Source organism: Aspergillus versicolor (assembly GCF_001890125.1).
Source record: "Aspergillus versicolor CBS 583.65 unplaced genomic scaffold ASPVEscaffold_6, whole genome shotgun sequence".
NCBI classification, from domain to species: Eukaryota; Fungi; Ascomycota; class Eurotiomycetes; order Eurotiales; family Aspergillaceae; genus Aspergillus; species Aspergillus versicolor.
Genome location: NW_024467529.1, coordinates 287,682 through 307,672, shown reverse-complemented (window position 1 = coordinate 307,672; position 19,991 = coordinate 287,682). Strand labels below are relative to the sequence as shown.

Genomic DNA, 19,991 nt, shown 5'->3' with positions numbered 1-19,991 from the left:
CCATGCTTCTCCAGCCAGGTATAGTTGAGATAAAATAAAATCTGTGCGATGCGCTTCGCGAGGGGACTAAGGAATAGTGTCTTTTTCTTGACAGCTTTAAGTAGTCTATAGTAATTTACGGCCCCTTCTTTACCCTTCTATTCAACAGGAAGTTCGAGCGCCTTTAATAAGGGCAATATACTACCTTTACTACATTCTAGTAAGGGTTGTAGCAGTCTAGAAAGGTCCTGTGCGAGGAGCCTATCTTCTGCTAAGAGGACCTCCTCAATTTTAATCTAATCAAGGAATTCTGTGCCATTCTTACCAGCCCTGCACAACTGCAGGCATCGGAACTTACTCTGACTCGGGATTCTGGGTTCCTGAAGAGTACGTGACTCTTCCGCCGGGGGAGATTCAACATATGAAGAGGGGGTTGGATAAGATGAAGGAGTGGCATTAGACCCAAAGGGCGTAGCAGGCCCCATGGGTGTCGTTGCCAGGGATGGATAGAGGCTGTCAGTTGACAGTTGTATATCAATGGGCTGGCGTTGCGTTATCCTGCCGCTAGAACTGGAGGGTGTCGGATAGGCTGTATCAGACTTGGGGGAAGTCACAGCTCCTACAGGTGTCGCTACATGCTCTGGGCTAGCGGAATCAGTCGTGCTTTGGTCTTCCGGCAACGCTATTAATTGGTCCTATATTAAATCAAACTCATTAACAGCATGGGGACGAAGGTTGTCAGAGATCAATAATATATGATCGCTGGTCAGCAAGGAAGGATTAATATAAGCGTGCGGTGCACAAAACGAAAGATCTGTGTTATAGTTTCCTATGGGACCAACGCATGTTAGACTGAATAAGAACGGAAAATTAGAGATAGACACAAACCAAATGATTCCAAGGCGTTCATCTCAGCGTTTGATTTGTCTATCTTGGCCTCCTGAAGAACATAGATTAACTGGTCCCAGCTCAGTTTCCGGATATCGTCGAAATCATAAAAAATGGCTAAGGTTATAACGGAGGTGATGCTGTTCGGTTGAAAAAGACTGGAAAGGAGAGGGGGGGATGGGTAGAGGCATCGTGGAAAGGAAGAGGGGGGCAGGGGGAGCAGCTTCTATTTATAGGCAGTAGGGGCCAAATTAGCCTTAGAAAAGTGAGTGTTGCAAAGATGGATAAAACGGTTAAAAGTGTTCAATAAAGAGAGCGTCCTGGAGCAGAATCGATGGTCATTATCAAGAAATCATGGCCTTGGCCACAAGTTCAACAGACTTACTTGCATCTGCTCCACTGACAGGGTGCCATCACTGATCAGTTCCTGCAGATCAGTCCAGGCTCTCAAAAATACAAGCAAACAAGTATATTTCTATATTAAAACAAAAATTACAGGTCCTTCCACCATATTCTTCTCTCTTTTTTCCACAAACTGCCGCTTGAGTCATACCTGGGAGGTTCCCCTCCAGCTCCTCTCCCAAGCTTTTTTCTCGCTCTTACACCTGCACTTGTTTTTTTTTCATTTTCCACTTTTTCTTTCCTTTTTTTTGTTTTTTTTGTTTTTTTTTTTTTTTTTTGTTTTTTTTTCCCCTTCTCTTTTTGCAGCAAAATAAAAACCTCAGGCATTTACTGTGCAAAAAGGCCTTCAGTTTCGGTCGACCCGCGAGTGCCCTCAACTTTCTCGGCCCAACTCGGCATTTGGCCTTAATCGGTGCTGGGCTGATACTCCAACTCTGAAAGCTGTACACCCTGGTGCAGACACGCTCGTACAACCTTCCGTATGTCATCCCGAAGGTCGTCTGTTGCAGAGACTAGCCAGGACGGTCAGCACGTATTTTGCATGGGAAATTTGGAACTTCACCCATCACTAATGTCCGACCTTGCTGATCCCAAGTGTTGGGCAGTCTCTTAACCTGGTTACCAGATACCTCGAGAGAAATAATGCTTTAATAATCAGGCACTTCCTGGTAAATATAAACTCGCTTATGGCGGCTAAATGGTAATCTATTCTGCTTAATGCTGTCATGGATGTAAATTGAGATATACAGTATCTAAAATAGTAGCCAGTATCAGCCATTAGTAGAATCTCCAGGCATTTATTAGATACTCACATAGCTGTTATCCATGATATCATCCTTCAGGAGGTTATTGATTAGAGATAACACAGGGGTCATCTTATCAACAGATTCTACCTGCCATACTAAGTGTAGCCAACGAACCTGGGAGGTGCATGTGTTATAACCGTAGATCATTTTCTTTAAGTATGGAATGGCTATAGCAATCCCAGATCCGCTAGCCAGCAGCAGAATACTCTTATAATTACTAACTTTCTCACTTACTCCATGAGGGCTAGTAAACAAAGCCAGGAAAGAGACTAAGCTTCCTGCAGCAGCAGGGGCATGGTAAAGTAGGCCTGCCGTGAAACTACTGCATGGCTTTACTAGAAGCTCTACTGTATCTTGCTTGTCTTTGGACCACGACATAACCATAAAAGGATGAGTCTGCATCCATGAATATAGGCTGACGGCGGGCATCCAGAGATTGATATACTGTCCAGCCTGTACTTTGACCCGCCGAGGCAATAGAACGCGAATATAGACCGCGTTGACCACCAGGCCTTCTTTAGATTCCATCGCGCTGAATGACATGATAGCCCTGAGGGTGCTATTACCTGCAAAGAGACCATTATTATATAGAAGAGTTATTAGCTCTAATAGGAAGGTCAGCACAAAAGTTCCCACAGTAATAAAGAGATATATTTTTGAAGAGGCGCTCTGCAATAGAAGATGCTGCCAGGTCCTATAGATAAAGAGTCCGGCAAGAATTTAGTATCCTTAAAGAAAGACCTTGTAGGACCATTAACGAAACCATGGAATTGAATGCAGAGCAAGGGCACCCAGTGAGATTGCAGCCTGTCACGGGTTAGCTAAAGCGGAGTGGCAGGAGTCTATGAGTGTACAAGCATAGTAAAAAGATTTTGCTGTTCGTGGAGTGGAAACGTAAAGCCCTGGCCCTGGACTGCCGTAATAATGTGGAATGATAGCAGGGCAATAGCCATCCAGCCAGTAGCCTGATGAATCTTCCGGCAAGTATTCCATTTGATACTAAGGAGGTCCGCCAGGTAGGCTAGGTGGATAGTTGATAAAGGGAAAATCAAGTTCACCAGAGCCAACTCACCAGCCCGGCGGCCAGCACTAGTCAACAACTTGATTCTGAAGAAGAGAAGAAAGATGTTGATTATAGTATATAATAAATGAAGAAACACACCGGCTCTGGTCCATGGACCTAAGAACCAATGCCTATAAATAACAAAGAGTAGCGTCAGATGTTGAGACATAATGAGGGAAAACAAATATCCATACCCAGCAAGGAGAGAGATGGTCCGGATTAATAAAAGAACAGTAAAAATACTACCAGCGGTAATAGCATAAATAACTAATGGGTCCATTCTATAAAAAGGAGAGATAGTTAGGGGAACAAGCCAGCATGAATAAGGATAGGAGGATATATAATACAGACACCCTTTATAGTCCATGAAGCTATGGATAAGGGGTTCCGCGCTGAAGTGTGCTGAAGAAAGACGCCCTTAGCAGACAAACAAGAGCTCCCTTATTTCTAGTTACCTGATAAGGACTTCAGCCCAAGATAAGAATACTTAAGAACTCTTAATCTCACGACTTCTGGGGCTCTTCGAAAATATTCTGCACGGTACAACATTTACAAAGCACAAAATGTCTAAGACAGAACAGAAATCTTCCTGGGTCAAGAAGTGTTGTTCAGAGAGTAGCCGAGTAAAGTCACAACAATATCAGTAACATAAGAGTGGGCTTTTCAAGAAAGCGGTAGAATTCAGCCTGGAGTATGAATCTGATATAGTTATTACAATTCAGATCCAGAGAACTGGTCAGACATATATCTTTGATTCATTGTCGCAGGAGGAGTGGTTAGAGGTACTTCCTAGATTGGTACTGTACCCACCGTGATATTGGGTTTCTACGATACTATCTAACTCTACTGCTTAGGCTGTTTCCTATCCCCCTCCAATCCATCAGACAATAGAGGATATCGTACCCCAGCTCGGGGAGTATTTACCATCATCTCCAGTTACCTGATCCAATATGACTAGGCATACAATCGCGAGGCCTAAGCATTATTATCACTTGCTCCTGACCTGCTTCTTCCTTCTCTTGGGAGGTATCTGTTCATAGACACAAGTTTCAATCCATGTGCTCAAGGACGAGGGCTTCAGAAAACGGAGCTAGTTTATATTTGGTTAGATTGTTTCGTTTTGTCTGCAGCACTTCAGCGGTTTTGCAGAAATGATCCGTCTGGACTGTGAGCGACAAGATGATTGGCCGAAATCTTTGTTCAGGTCGCTTGCCCAAACTTCAGTTCCTTCAAGTTATTAGTTGTTGAGAATACTGTAGATAGAACTCAGTAATTTTGTGTACGAATGCTTTCTTCTCACGTAATTGGTTACAGTAGAGTCATCTAAACTGAAGAGAAAATTATTTCTAAAGGCCGGTGCTATTCAACCATTCGATCGTTTTTGATGGATGAGATTGGATGAAGGAGAAGTCTCATGATCACGGTGGAGTGACAGCATTTGTGTCACGTGAGCCAACCGATTTGTTCATTGACTTTTCAGCCTCTCGCTCCATCCTATAGAGTTCCATCCATGTCGTCATGAGAGTTCTTATCCGTTCTTCGGGAGTATGTGCGTAAAGTTAAACGATGTATATACTATTGTACCCACAGGACTCTGAAAAACCGTTCAAATGAATTCTGTCTCCCACCGCAGTAGACTTGAGGTCTACTCCGCACCGATTCACTGAAGCTTAGATAACGACGCCTGAAGCACTCGCCCTTCAGCGCCCACTAGGTTAACACTAATCGGGTTGCGCTTAAAATCAATGCACCACTTCAGCGCTCCCGCACCACAGATTTGCCAGCTCTCGAGATGAGTCTCAGCCATGGACAACGACACAGGACACCATTTTTGAGCTTAGAATTACGCCGCCTAACACCTCCAACTAATCCGCGTCTAATATTCGCTCCACCCTCGACGAATTTAAAAGCCATTACAGAGGATCCCACCCGACTCCTTTGGTTTGGACAAATTATAATATCATGTCTTAAATCTTTGAAATACTGCTTCAAAAAAAGGGGAACAAACTATATAGCATTATTTTCTTAATTCTTTGAGAATCTGCTCCAAACAATCAATGCCCCTATTGACTTGTCTGCTTAAAACCTGAGTAGCATGTTTCCTTGTACAATTGCAAGCCCTTTTGGGCTGTCTCACGCCATTCTGGAGCTAATTTAAGCTTGCCTTGTCCTGGAAAACCTTCAAGCTCCTTCTCATCCCGAATCCACTCAAAATTCTGGTCCCTATCACTCAGCGGGATCTCGCTCCCTCTAACATTAAGTTCTACCCTATAGTTGGGCTGGTACCAGGATTGATTATTCTCTATCCCCTTATACTTGTTAAAATTAATCAATCTTAACCCATCCCTTAGACCTGTCTTTTTCTCTAGTACACGCTTGCTACTGTTGGAAGGTTTTTCACCAGTAAAGACCTCTCTACTGGGGATAACTAATTCTTCCTGGTTTTCTCCCTAAGATCTTTATATAAGAAGAAGCCCTAAATAAGATACTACTAGTAGAGAAGCTCTAATTAAGCTGGGTTCTCTATTAATAGTAATAATATCTTTTGACTGACTGATAGAGGGAGCAGGTATATTATATTTAAAAACTTCATCAGGGGTTATACTCTGTAGTATAGATGTAATAGCGCCTGCAGGATTGGCGGAATATCCAGAAAGATGTGCCTTGATATTGAAATAAGGAACGGGATAAGGTGCCCCAAAAATTGTGGTTGCATAATTCTGGCCGAGTTCTCCCAGCTTGTATTCCTTCCAGGTGATGCGTAATGTATCAGACTAGCGGATGAGCCGAGTGTAGAACTAAGTAAAAATAATACTTCTTCCACTTAACCTTATCATGATTTTGTCCTTATTACTATCAGCGGTTGAAGACGGTAACTAAATAAGGCATAACTTACTAGGAATATGAGTCCCTAGTCCCTTAGAACAAAGGCATGAGCAGCCTCAAGAAATTCTCCTTCCTTAACGCCATGTAGGGTGTATTGTTAAATCTGATCTCTGTCAATCGATTCGATCTGAGGTTTGTGCTGCTGGATAAACTCCCTGGCAATTTCCTTGAGATCATTGTCAATAATATTATCGGTAGGTGCATAGTAATCGCGAACATGGCTCGTTTGGTTCATATTATTGGTGATAGTAGTAATTTCATCAACCATATATAATAGACTGGTGGAAGTGAGTTGGAGCTCTTCTTCTGATTAGTTTGATATCAGACTGTAAGCAGCTTGACGAACAGCCTTTAGAAAGAGGCGGTAATATAAAACAAGCTTGCTTGAAATCGTCTTCTGTTTCGTGGCGTAACTTGAGAACACGGACGCAAGCGAAGAACTCACGCGGATGAAGCGTGAGTCTTCGATATCCAGCTCATCTTCTCCCCCAAATGCCTCAACACAGTAGGCCAATATTAATTCCTCTTCCCTTTCCAGTACAAGCAGCATGTCTTCCAGCATCGGCATCTGTTCTAATGTACTGTACACAGTGGGACCACCACTCGTCCATATGGAATAAAGGGCTGTTCTTGCTGCGCGTTTCATCTGTTCCTCGGGCATCTACATCTGTTAGCGGGGCAATACAAAGGTAGAAAGTACCACTGACCTCAAGCATTACTGGAAAGCATGTCATTGTCGTCTGGCCTAGGCCAAGGCCCCCTTGTTTTTCCAGCTTGCGGTATCTTCTCCTTTGCTCGGCACTGCAGTTTCGCCTCTGTTAAGCTTTACTAGAGGTAGACCAGATATCTACTCCAGTATCCCTAGGCGGGCTGTTAGCGAGAAAGAAGACCTAGCAATACAGAAGCTCATATTTCCAGAGATGTTCACTTAATCTGAAGATAATGAATAAATACCAAGCAACAAGTAATATAAATATAAAGAATGATCTATATCAGATTTAATCCCTTCCAGCAGTATAAGGTAGTAGTACTCTTATATATCAAAGCTCTAGAGGCCTTAGATAGGCAGTCCGGACTAATTTTCTATTAACTGTAGTAGAGACCCCTAATCCCTGTCCCCTCACCATGGCAGCAGCTATATAGACTACAGCATAAAGTAATTTCGCTTGTGGACCTTGCTGCTCTAGATTTGAGTTTACCCTAAACAAAGTACATGTGTGTCACACCCCTGTCATGGTCCACCCAGGCATTCCGGGAATATCTTATGACGACAAATATAAAGATCAGTACATGCAATAAAGAAATCATTAATATATACCACTTAAAAAAAAAGAAAAGGAAAAAAAGAAAAGGCTAAGTGGGAATCGATCCTTCACGAATAATAAAACTGCTTCAAAGATATAGCTCCGCCGGATACGCATTACACCTTGTTAAATGTGAGCTTTCGGGGAAAAGTACCATCAGCAGTAACAACAGTGAAAAGCCCCTCTTCCTGCTTAGGCTTCTTCTCGTAGGCGACAGATTCTATTCGAGTGATCTTCTGCAAGTCAGCTCCCCTGGCGTCGAACGTAGAGGGAACATGCTCACGGATGAAGGCAAGGTCGCCATGCTATCATACTCTACCCCGATGTGCTGGTTCTCTGCAGCCCCACCTTCAACAGTATTGACATAGCAGGAAGAGCGTTCCTGTCCGCCAGGGCTTGTCAGTTGGGCAACCCACAACCAGAGGATCTATGAATTACCTTCCAGGGGGCCATCTTGTCGTTGCGCTCAGAGCCTCTACTGGGCTTCATTTCCCGCGGAACTGCAGACAAGTTGTGGCCTCCTTGTTTCCTGGCGCCCCAACACGGGAAAACGTTGCGTAACCAAGATATAGCTGAAGGAAGCGTGCAGGAGACAACCTGAGAAGAATAAATTAATAATAATCAAGCTAGTCTGTACCAAATTGCGGTGTATACCCAGGGACAAGGCTGGCATCTTTATAGACGTCGTGAGCTATGCTTCACTTATCTCGGCACAGCGAGCAAAGTGGAGGGATCCTATGAGCCAGCCATTCTCGGTCCTAACTTTATTGAATCATAGTCGATGATCTTGCTGATAGGAAACCATGTTTATTAGGAACATGTTTGCAGGATTCATTTTTATGAGTTAAAACCATATCATAGCGACGAATCGAGAGCTTCATGGCGAGTCTTTGTTGTCCATATCCCTTGGCGTATGGTTTAACTCAGGGACTAGGGCTGACTTTTTGGCACAATGGAAACGGCCGACATTTTACGGAAAGTTTCAGAGTTCCGCGGAATTCCGCAGAACATAAACTTTGCTCAATTGACGTATCCAGTAGCTCGCAGCCTGCGCGTAAATCCGCGTATTATCACGGAATTCCGAGGATTACATATTTTATTTCATTCACTGCTCTACAAATTATGTGTTTATGTTGTATATAAAGGCTGTTTGGGATGATTTCCTAAGTCAATAATAAAGTATTCCCTTTACCTGGATTAAGTCTCCGAATTTTCGCTATGTCCTTGAATTCAATTCATAATCTTTCTTCTACCGTGAAGCGAGGCATCCTGGGCCTTATTGGTAAGGTGACTTTAGAGGATGTTAAAAGTCTCAACAGCTCGAAGGGAGACTAATAGGTTTCTTCCATTAAAAAGATACAGGATGATGTTGAAACTCAGGCAAGTTCTGCTCGCACTATCCTGAAGCCGCTTGGCTAACATAAGATAGTATCCTACTCTGACCGGATATGATATCTAGTAAGTTACGCTACATGACCAAATTTCCCGTTTAATGAATATTCTAGAGGAGCCAAAGCCCACAGGTCTTCTAAAGATCAGATAGATAATAAAGATGTCCTCACTATTAGTTTCTATAGCTAGAACGGCACACGCCTACTAAGCGGACATGTTTATGAGGATGGGACTTATAAGCTTACCAAGAGTCGTGCAGGGAAGGGGAAGGCGAAAGGACAGAAATAAGTATTCCAAGTATCTGGCCTGTCGAAATACGGGAGAATGCTGAACGCATTAAGATTATTGCTATATTTTACATACTTATTTTACTCTCTTGAAGTTCTTGATCCAGTCTCCATGTTTCTTCTTCCTAATTAGGTGTATATCGTCACAGCAGTTCCACAAATAAGGTTAAAACTCTTGCTCGGCTCTGTCTAGAAAGCCTTCTTTCACCCTGTGCCTTATAAACAGCAGATAAGCTGCCTAAATCAGCGAGCACTCTTTATATAAGGACCAGCAATATGATAAGCAGCAATAAAGAGTGTCTAAAAGGGCCTATAACATGAGTTTCACATAAAATCTTACTAGGTATGACAGAACACTGATTCGGAGATATTAAACCTAATATATAATTATTTGTTATCACCTGATCGCAGATTTTCCGCTCCAAACCCCACCAAGACTCAGGCTTTCGGATCACACTCACAGATAATCAGAGCAGACATCTCAGTCTTAGGTGCTATAACACACTAATACCTGATTTCTATGTAAAGTAAAGCACTCTTCTTATCACCTGATCAGCACAATAAATCAACAGCCCACGTTGAGAATTTATCATTCATCCGTCCCAGGAAGCAAGTTTTAAGGTGCAGTATTGATGAGCTGGAGGGGTCCTACTGTCTTCGCCGAATCCTTGTGAGTGCAGCTCAGCAACAATTTCCTGTAATTCTAACCAAAGACCGTTTAGATAGATCTGAGTCGCATAACTGTTGCACAGTAACGCATTCGTCCGATACTTCCGGGCGTTAATGGTCGGAATACGGCAATGGTGGAAGAGGAACTACGCGCAGAAGATGTTACAAGTATTGCCGAGAACGATGATAAACTCGGGGACAAGTATAAAGAAGTGGTTGGTTACATTCTCTCGTGTTCGATTCAACGCGCTAATACATGGTAGACTGGGAATGAGGGGATGGTCAAAGAAGTTTTAGCCAATCCAGTAACGGTTCGAGGTCTATTTGAGCATATCACCGCAATCATTATTTAGCTTAAAAGCGATGTCAGAACAGTCAAGATTTTCTCAGGGAAGTAGAATATTCACACCTGGCAAACTTCTCCAGGTTCTCGCCATCAAGTTATAATGGTGTTTCTAACCCCAGGGTACTATTGTTGGTGGATGAATAGTACAAGAGTTAAGTATATTAAAGTGGACGCAATGCCTTAGGTAGTTATTTTTCTGTCTGTATATTTTCGCATGATATTAGCGCATATCTGATATAGGATTAACATGAATGGTAGACTTTCATGCGGAGCTGGGAGCATTATATTCAGAGTATTTTTATCTTCTCTTGTTACTTTCAGAATAACTTCAGCACCTGCTTCCCCTAATGGCAGCAGAGCTGAAGTCGAGTGCCCTGTCGGAAGTGTAAAAGGCGTAGTTTGCGCAATTTAATATTGCGAGTCACTAGTGGTTTTTGCCACATTAGAGACATCGCTTCCTGGCCCTGCATTTCGTCAGCCAGTTGTAGTATTGAAGAAAAACTTCCTACCCTCATCCCAAGTTCGTTTCCCATGCAAGTGCGCCAGATGTGCTAATTGCGGTTCTTTTTGAAACTATTAGACATGGTTCTACATTGTCCAAAATTGCGAATTGTATAACTTACCATCAAAGGAAGGGATGTGGTTTTTTATTGCAAGGTTAATCAGTATATCAAGTTTAAGTTGTTGCCCTTTTCGTCTGAGACGATCTAAAAGGTCGAGTCGGTCGTCGTCATTCATGTTTACTATTTTATACTTTCCAAGACACCCAACGCAAGCGAGAAACAGCTCCCGGCTGTGGAGGCGGAGGATATCATAAACAAATCGCTGGTAGATTTCGGTCTTGCAGTCCATTGTAGATGTTTTTAATATGCGTGTGGCAGTACTAACATTATCTACTGCTTTATCATCAAGTCGTCCCGTTAAATCGACCTGCAAGACGAACCGTTGCAATAAATCGAAGTACGTGTCGACCTTTTTGGTCGAAATGGAATACGTCCGAATATTGCGCCTTGTCAACTCAGTCTCGAGGGAGGTAACCGAATGATGATATTACTGCAGAAGATACTCCAGGTCCGCTATTTTAAATCTGGAATAATCATTGTTCCAAGCAACAGCAGTGTTGTCTGCAAGATACAGCCTCATATATGGGTAACTCATCATGAACAGGAATCAGTAGTAGGGTGAGAAATGAGAGATAGAATTTCAAGCGGAAAATTTAAGAATCCCACAATTTACCGCGTAATTCCGCGGATTAGGCTGGGTTTATATTTCAAAGTCGTGCCCCACTAGCACCAAAAGAGGATTAAGCCATCTTACTTAACTGTAGTGGAAGCGTGGTAGAGACTCATTATAGTTGGTTGATACAGGTAACTGGCTCCCGCGGCCCCGACGCGCCTCTATCCTATTTACCACTTCAGTTACCATGGTACCAAGATACTTGTATCCTTAGCATATAGGTTTGCATGGTCGTAGCCTGATCTAACACAACTAACAAAGAATACTCCATTAGAGGTATTTTAGCTGGGGAGAGATCTCCTAACACTCCTTGCTAACCTTAACAATGAGAAAAACATAGAGGCTGACCTACTATAAACAGATTATTGCTATTCAAGCAGCTCTAACCATAAGAGCTGGCTGCTCTCTCTATAACCAATCTCTCTCTTCCCTATAAAGCAAAATGCTTCCGATGTCGAACGCGATTGCAACCTCACTAAAATTTTTCTTAACTCAAGAGACTGGGAACGTGGTAAATATCTTAGACAAGCCTTGAACTTTACCAACTATCAGTTTTCCACTTATTCAGACTAATCAACTCATTGAGGAAGAGGAGTTACCTAATTACAAATCTAATCAGTTCTACCCCGTTTAATTAGGGGAGATATTCCAAAAACGCTATCAAGCAATTGCAAAGCTTGGTTTTAGTACTTTATCAACAACCTGGCTTGCCCGGGACTTGAGGTGAGCATGATTTACATGATATTCCATTAATCTAACATTTACAGAGATTGTCAGTATATTATACTAAAAGTTTATGTCTATACATCCCTTATTCACTGTAAACTCCCTTTTTACCACCATATCAGACCATGATTGGAGAAATGCTCACCCAAGAAATAAGTAAATATCCGGAGACTATTAGATTCCTTCCAAATTGCAGGTCCACATGGGACACATACTATCCTTGTTTTTGAAGCTGCACAGATGAGCTTGCGAGATATGAAAATTGTCTTCCGACCGGCTGGCTTTGACGAAGACTTCGTCCGGGGTGCCATTTTTGAGCTCCTTCATATTCTAGACTTCTTGCATACTAATGGAGAGACGGTGCACACTGGTAATATTGTACCTCTATATATTGTAGCTTCTCTAACGTTTTGCAGACGTGCATCCAGGCAATATGCTCCTAGGGGCGCACGATAACACCATATTCCAAAAGCTCGAAGAAAAGGAATTCGCATCCCCTATACCTTGCAAACAGGACTTATCTGGGAGGACCGTTTATCTCTTATGATTGATGCATCCTAGGGAAGGCCCCATGTTACTCTCCGACTTCAGTGAAGCTAGAATTAGGCAAGGACCTCACGGTAGCGATATAATGTCTTTGGAATATCGGGCTCCTGAAATATTATTGTATGTGGGCTGGAGCTTTCCTGTTGATATTTAGAGTGTTGGTCTAACAGTATGTGTCGTATTCATTTACTCCGATTAATTGCTAACGGTGTTGTAAAAACAAAAAGGCTTGGGACCTCCTTGAGCCGAAGAAACTCTTCACTGCGCGGGACGATGACGGGGATCTTTATAATGCCGCGCATTTCGCGCAGCTCATTGCCGCACTAGGGCCACCACCGGCTGAGTTTCTAGCTAAAAACCGAGAGAGGAAAGCTGACTTTTAGAGTGAAAAAGGTACACTTCGAAAATGAAATGTAACTGAAATCATTGATATAGCTAATAAACGCTGTTTTAGGTGAATAGCTGGATCTTGTACTTATCCCATATGCTCGGACCATGGAAGCCCTCGAAACCCGACTAGAGGATAAATCAGGTTTTCTCTGATTTATTTGAAGAACCTTGACCTGGCTTCCTGAAAATAGGCTAACCGCTAGTGAGCTCTTGCAAGATCCTTGGCTGACGGGCGGAAAGGTGTGATCTGGGAATCACGTCTCCATAATAAGCAGCGACTTCATAACGACAGGAGCCACGAGATAAACACACTAGAGGTACTCTCGCAGACTACCTCATAGTAGCTAAGTTCAGGAGTTTCGCACGTATCTTGAGTTAGACACGAGGAATGCTGAGAGGATGCAAGTTCACTGGATCCTCGCAGAGCGACGTAGGATTCTTCATGAAAGCATAAGTAATTAAGTTGTTGAGCTGTCTGATTTTAGTATCTAAGCTCTTGATTTTAAGAGGGCAGTAGCTTATTTCTTTCGAGGAAATATTGGTCCTATATAGTCGAGTAATAGCCTTGTTATAGCTTGTGGATGTCAGTAGGATCAACGTTGAAGTTGCGTGGGAAGAAGCATGGCCATTTGATAGCTAGACCAACAACATTTTTTTTGCCTAATGGGTACAGCCTCCGTTTTCCGGACATCAGGGTTGAGAGCAGCGGACTAACGCCGGACGCCAAGGTGGAAAAATATGCTGGTTTGAGTTTCGAAACGGATCCAACGAGGAGAGTATTCCGGCGGACCCCGAGTACGTCCTCTGCCGCCGTATCATCCGTGCTTGCCAACTTTCCTCCGGATATTAGCACGAAAAGGGCTCGCAGTTTTTGATACACGGGAAACATGCAGGGGGTGGTGACATGATGTCAACAGGCCTCCCTTCTCGTTTGGAGCGCTGGCTGTGGCGCTAATCAGCACAAATCATATCGTCCTCTATTTTGGGGGAAGGACGGTTGTGTTGCTGTGCTGCAGAGAACTTCTGGTGTAGACAGAACTCAGGTCATTGGCCACGCAAGCAACTTACGAGCCTCCATCGTTCCTGTCCAGTCGCCAGTGAAAAGGAATGTCCTAGTGGAAGCCAGGGCAAAACAACCCCCCATTAATAGGGCAACCAATCCTTTTTACAGGTTCGCAGAGGTCCTGCAAGCTAAGGTAAAAGCTACTGTGATTTGTTCGCACTGCGGACCAAGTAAAGGACCGTGTAGCCTCGGTCCGCCAATCGCACATGGTGGGAATGCATTTAAGGGGCCTCTTGAATGCATCTTTGACCACATCAGAAAAGATCCCAACTGATGTACTTGGCCTTGATTATGGGCCCAGCGCCACTCATTCTCCCGTCACTGGCTTTTATCTGCTAGAACTGGCCCCCACCCCTGCCCAGCCCCTCCACATCCACTCTGGCGCCAAATCCAAGATATATGGTGAGCTATGCTTTAATCCAAATAATAACAAGCGATATACTTTCTTATTTCACTGCATGAGTGGGGTCATGTTTCAAGCTTTATTGAGCTACTACAGGACTAATTAGTAATCTAAAGCTATCTTAATAAGTTTGTCTATAGCAGGAAATAAGCCTAGACTATTTTATAGAAATATAATATTATATATAAAGATATTAAATAATATCTAAATAATAGTAATATAGACTTTATTCTATAATTATCTATCTTTTTAAGTAAGTATTTATTCTTATTTCTATTATAATACTAATAAGCTTCTCTAAATAATATATATCTAATATTTATTTAATATAGTACTTTTAATATTATATTTTTTAAGATCTAAAAGTTACTTAAGACTTTTATAACCTATATTAAATAGTTAAAAAGCTACTATACTATAATTTTATATAGATAAGATAAATCTAGTTACTAGACTATCCTAGTATATAAAAGTAATTATAATATAAGAATTAGAAGCTATATTAATATTAAAAAGATTATTAAAAAAGTTAATAAAAAATATTAATAATATAAATTTTAGCTTAATTTAAATATAAAAAACTTTACTCTTAAAAAAAAGATTACTTAGAATTTCTATAAGATTTATTTAATTATAGATATAGAAATTAAAAAAAGTAAAATCTAGAAAGAAAAAAAATAAATAATATAAAACTTTAAAAAAAAATATTAAAGAACTTAAAAAAATAGATATAATTATATTATTATAGTTTTAGTTAGATTTAACTTAATATTAGAGCTTCTAATTACTAGTAAAATATATTTTATCTAAAATCTTTTCCAGGATTCTTTCTTTTAATCTCTTATACTTAATAAAGTCTAAAGAATATAGAATATTTTATATTTATATAAATTAAGACTAGCTTACTAGTTTTATAAAAAATAATATTAGATTTAGCTAGTTTATTTAGCTATTTATCTTATCTAATCTAATTAGTAAAAGATATAACTATTAACTTTTTATATAGAGATTATTCTATCTAGAAAATTATTATATTAAGATCTAATTTATTAAATTCTATAGTAATTCCTAATATATTTAAAATAAAGCTATATCTAAAAGGCTCTAGTATTTTTTTATAGTTATATATTAGTTATATTAACTCTCTCTCTCTCTCTAGTAGACTCTAGCTATTACTTAATCTTTCTATATAATACTAGTATTATTATCTCTTAGTTTATATAATATAATAATATCTATATCTCTTAAATTAGTCTTATTTTTACTTTTTAAAGATTTTAATACTAATATTTAGATAATTAAGGGTTACCTGATTTTCTAGATAGTTTAGATAATTAAGATATTACTTATATTTTATAAGAAATATACTAATCCTTATCTATATATTCTTAGTACTATATTTAGAGTATAATATCAAGCATAAAACTACAGTACTACTTAATTTCTAAAGTTTTATAATTATCCTACTATTACTATTCCAGGAGTATAAATATAGGCTCTTTTTAAATAAGTAAGTATATTTATTAGAATAGAATTTAGTATATTACTTATATATATTAGACTAGAATTTAAATAATAAATTCTTTAAATTTATATATAACTACTTTATTATTAATAAAATAAAGAACCTTTAAAAGAAAGAGATTAGATTTAACTTAAATAGTCTTATAAGAGTTACTATAGACTTTATTAAAGCTAGCTAATATATTATTATTAAGAAGTACTCTAATAGTATATTTAATAAAGTATATCTTATATATATAGATAATAGCTAAGAAGTTATAGCTAAGATTTCTAATTTAAATACTAGTATTCTATACTTTACTACTACTAGTAAAATTACTATAATAAACTTTATAAGTTTATTTTAAGCTCTTAATACTAAGTCTTACTAATATATCTAATTTAGAAGACTAGAAAAATTCTTAATATACTAGTATTTTATATATATATATAGAACTTATAAGCTAAATTATACTCTATTAAAACTAAATTTATTATTATAGATAAAATTAAAGGTATTTTACTATTCTAAATCTAAAGTATAATAAAATTATTATAGAAGTTTTAAGTATTTCTTACTATAATATACCTCTAGAAATAATAGCTAAGTATTATATTTTTATATTATAGTAGTTTATATTATATAGAAGATATCCAGCTACTAGCAGGTAATTACTTTATTAAAAATAATAAAATTATAAAAAATTTAGAGTTTACTATTAACCTAGCTACAGGTAGGGATTAGTATAATATAGATTAATTAAATTTAGATATTAAGAAGAGGCTATATATATTATAATTTATATTATTATTATATAATTATTAATAAGTTTATAAGGTTTTCTCTAATATAGTATCTATAAATAGTTAGAATATAAGAAATAAAAATAATCTAGTCTCTAGTATCTCTAAAACTAATTATCTTATTCTATAGTCTAAAGCTATACTAATTAGATATAAAAAAAAAAATTACTATTTTAGTATAATACTAATAAGTTATTAGTACTTTTATTCTAAAAAATATAATTATTACTAGACCCTGTCTCTAGTATAATAATTTATATAATAATAATATCTTTATAGATCTGGATAATTCTATAAAGATTATAGATATTATTAACTAGTAGTTTTATTATATCTTATCTCTATTTAATTATAATCCTGATCTAGTCTTTCTTAGTTAAGATAGTTTTAAGTCTAAAATATTTAATCTAGTACTATAGCTAAAACTCTCTAGACTTTTATTTAAAGAATAGTCTATAGCTATATATAAATATATTCTTTAAAATATATTTATTAAATAATAGAAATTTATATATATATAAAACCTAGATTTATATAGAATAGTTAAATTTTAAAGAATAGTAGTATATAAACTAATATTTCTTACTTACTAAATATTTAAATATAATAAGATATACTTCTAATTACTTCTAGTTAATTTAAAAGATATATAAATAGATTTATCTACTATCTCTAATAATATTCTATTTCTATTTAACTTTTTAAAAGCAGATTTCAAGTATATTAAACTAGATAGTAATAATATAGTAGCAGGAACTAATCTTATTATAAAAATTAAGAAGAAAATAGATAATTTATAGCTAGATAAAGATTTTATTAAGTATAAATAATATAATAATTATAAAGCTGCTCTCTATAAAGTTAAAGATTTAATATTAGAGTAATTAACTAAAAATAACTAGAATAAGACTAAGTATAAATACTACTAGCTATTTAAATAATTCTCTATTATATTAAGAAAGTAAAGTAATTAGAAGAAAAAATAATCTTTTTAATACTTATTATAAGAACTAAGTATTCTATAAAAATTAGAGTTAGAGCTTACTATTTATTCTTAAATCTTATATTTAAGATAAGGTCTAAAATATAATTTATAGTATATATTACTCTTAAAGATTATTATCTAGAATATTTTTAAGTTTTTATTCTATCTTCTAATTTTCTAATTATTTTATTAACTCTTTTAGAGAACCAGGCTAATCCTGAAATATTTTATAAAAATTCTAGATTATATATAAAATATTCTTAAACCCTGTATTTAATACTAGATAAGATCAGGATTATATTCTTTCTATTAAACTAGATATTATAGCTTTTTTCTTAAAATTTATAGTACTAAGATTTACTAATTATCTAATATTTTAATTAGAATTCCTTACTAATTTTTATAGGATAAAATATATCTAGTAAGTACTATAATAGTATTTTTTCCTCAAGCTTTTAAATTAGATTAAAAAGAGAGAAGCTTGACTAGAAGAACTTATATATAGGTAATATAGAATATAGAAATAAAAAATACTAGAAAAAAATTTATCTAGAAATCTAAAATAATAAGTAAAAGATTAAGATCTTAGTAAAAAGCTTAGTAAGAAATATCTCTAGATAAAAAAAAATATAATCTTATATCTTATAGATACTAATATAATTACTATAGAAATAATTTAGTAAAACTAATATTTATATAATAGTATAGTTATATAATTCAGGTCTCTTATATTATCTAAAAATATACTATCTTATATATTTAATAAGATCTATTATATTATAGTACTTTACTAATGCCAGAGCCTTAATTATCCTGAGGAATATATTAATACTAGCTATAGGGCAAGTAATTAAAGTATATAGTATCTATAAGATTAGTTGGTTCAATAGCTGTAAGCACACCTGTTCCAGGCAGCTACTTTGAGGCCAATATTTCCAAGAGTAATAGTGGCTTATTTACTGCCAAGATAATTTATTATTATATAGAAAGGATTCAGAAAAGCATATACAGACCTTAGATATAGAGATTAATATAAATAGTATTTTTTTATATTAACTTCTAGTAGATATTCCTGGCTGAGTTCTTAATTAGTTTATTATAATAAAAACAGTAAAGATATCTATACTAAATATATAACCATACTACTAAAAGGAGATATATCTATATAATAAATTATTAGTAAAAATAGTTAACTACCAAGAACAGCTTAAAGATATAAGTAATTAAGAATAAGATTTAAACTAGTAATATAGATTATAAAGTAAATAGCTATAGCTAGAAAGAAGATTATTAACTTAATATATCTAGTATTTACTTAGCTAGATAAGCTAAAAACTTTAGCTTTCTTAACTACTATTCTTATAGGGACTTTAAATCTCTTCTAGTAAATATCTAACTAAACTCTTTTTTAATCTATTTTTATATAAGCTTTCTACTTACTAATTCCTAGAGAAATATATCTTTAATAACTAAGAATAAATAGCTTTAATAGTAAATAAAGAATAGATAAAATACTTTAACTCTAGTTCTTACTCTTATTTAAGAACTACCAGGTATAGTATCTTTAATATCTTTTAGAATAATATATACAGGTTTCTTCTAACTATAAAATATTAATTAAAGAATTTAAAATATACTATATATATTAATTATAGTTATATACTAGATATTTTTATTTCTAGATAGAGAAGATTATAATTCTTTAATTAATAGGCTAGAAATAATAAGAGTATCTAGTTCTAATATATTTAATAAGCTATTTTTATATTTATTAATAAGATACTTTATTTAGCTATTATTATACTAGCTAATATTATTAGTATTATAGTTATAACTTCTATAGAATAATAGACCTATTTTATAATCTTTAAAAGTAATAGTACTTATTTTATTAGGATATAACCTATTATCTATATATTAAGGACTATTTAAAGATATATAACTATTAGTAATAAAGCTCTATAATATATTTAAATAGAGAAAATTATTATTATTAATACTATTTATTATACTAGAATTATTATCTTCAAGCTTAAGAGATATATTTAAAATAATAAATATTACTAATAAGTAAATTAGAAATTAAAGATATAATAGATTCTTATAAATCTATATTAAAAAGATAGATAATACTCTTTATATTAAGACTACTAATTACTTTAATTAAAAATATAGTTATATAAAAAAGTAAAGAAAGCCTTTTTAATTTATTATTTATAAAGATAGTTTAGCTCTGGTTAATATATTATACTACTATCTTATAAATTAGAGTAACAGGCTTTAGAGTAGGAAGAGTATAGATATAGAAGTATA

The 19,991-nt window shown here is 36.2% G+C and overlaps 6 protein-coding genes across 6 annotated transcripts; 2 read left to right on the top strand and 4 right to left on the bottom strand.

The window, feature by feature from the left end:
- Positions 1-137: 137 nt before the first annotated feature.
- On the bottom strand, positions 138-889 carry ASPVEDRAFT_29648 (uncharacterized protein; the record flags this gene model as incomplete). Its single annotated transcript, XM_040810256.1, has 3 exons — positions 138-196; positions 338-661; positions 868-889. 3 exons carry the CDS (start codon positions 887-889, stop codon positions 138-140), a joined length of 405 nt encoding a protein of 134 aa, XP_040668879.1.
- A 677-nt stretch (positions 890-1,566) lies between these two features.
- On the bottom strand, positions 1,567-3,897 carry ASPVEDRAFT_62960 (NADPH oxidase family protein; the record flags this gene model as incomplete). The annotated part of the gene is made up of 6 exons (XM_040815648.1): positions 1,567-1,898; positions 1,932-2,021; positions 2,082-2,769; positions 2,839-2,882; positions 2,930-3,509; positions 3,854-3,897. 6 exons carry the CDS (start codon positions 3,895-3,897, stop codon positions 1,782-1,784), a joined length of 1,563 nt encoding a protein of 520 aa, XP_040668878.1. The 3' UTR covers positions 1,567-1,781.
- Positions 3,898-5,201: 1,304 nt separating this feature from the next.
- On the bottom strand, positions 5,202-6,758 carry ASPVEDRAFT_29646 (uncharacterized protein; the record flags this gene model as incomplete). The annotated part of the gene is made up of 4 exons (XM_040810255.1): positions 5,202-5,588; positions 5,631-5,912; positions 6,470-6,685; positions 6,732-6,758. 4 exons carry the CDS (start codon positions 6,756-6,758, stop codon positions 5,202-5,204), a joined length of 912 nt encoding a protein of 303 aa, XP_040668877.1.
- A 443-nt stretch (positions 6,759-7,201) lies between these two features.
- ASPVEDRAFT_151677 (uncharacterized protein) lies at positions 7,202-8,227 on the bottom strand. The gene is made up of 4 exons (XM_040808271.1): positions 7,983-8,227; positions 7,767-7,925; positions 7,612-7,710; positions 7,202-7,561 (listed from the first exon to the last, which is right to left on the bottom strand). Exons 2-4 carry the CDS (start codon positions 7,815-7,817, stop codon positions 7,445-7,447), a joined length of 267 nt encoding a protein of 88 aa, XP_040668876.1. The 5' UTR covers positions 7,818-7,925; positions 7,983-8,227; the 3' UTR covers positions 7,202-7,444.
- Positions 8,228-9,459: 1,232 nt separating this feature from the next.
- ASPVEDRAFT_42626 (uncharacterized protein) lies at positions 9,460-10,299 on the top strand. The gene is made up of 3 exons (XM_040812624.1): positions 9,460-9,677; positions 9,730-9,891; positions 9,940-10,299. Exons 2-3 carry the CDS (start codon positions 9,808-9,810, stop codon positions 10,027-10,029), a joined length of 174 nt encoding a protein of 57 aa, XP_040668875.1. The 5' UTR covers positions 9,460-9,677; positions 9,730-9,807; the 3' UTR covers positions 10,030-10,299.
- Positions 10,300-12,224: 1,925 nt separating this feature from the next.
- ASPVEDRAFT_84575 (uncharacterized protein) lies at positions 12,225-12,531 on the top strand (the record flags this gene model as incomplete). The annotated part of the gene is made up of 2 exons (XM_040817564.1): positions 12,225-12,354; positions 12,401-12,531. 2 exons carry the CDS (start codon positions 12,225-12,227, stop codon positions 12,529-12,531), a joined length of 261 nt encoding a protein of 86 aa, XP_040668874.1.
- Positions 12,532-19,991: the final 7,460 nt, after the last annotated feature.

Coding starts and splice junctions, on each gene's coding strand:
- ASPVEDRAFT_151677 (XM_040808271.1), bottom strand. CDS start 7,817: ATGAAGCCCAGTAGAGGCTCTGAGCGCAACGACAAGATGGCCCCCTGG. Junction 7,711..7,766: donor ACAAGATGGCCCCCTGGAAG/GTAATTCATAGA, acceptor CCTGGCGGACAG/GAACGCTCTTCCTGCTATGT. Junction 7,562..7,611: donor TGGCGACCTTGCCTTCATCC/GTGAGCATGTTC, acceptor GACTTGCAGAAG/ATCACTCGAATAGAATCTGT.
- ASPVEDRAFT_42626 (XM_040812624.1), top strand. CDS start 9,808: ATGGTGGAAGAGGAACTACGCGCAGAAGATGTTACAAGTATTGCCGAG. Junction 9,892..9,939: donor GGGACAAGTATAAAGAAGTG/GTTGGTTACATT, acceptor AATACATGGTAG/ACTGGGAATGAGGGGATGGT.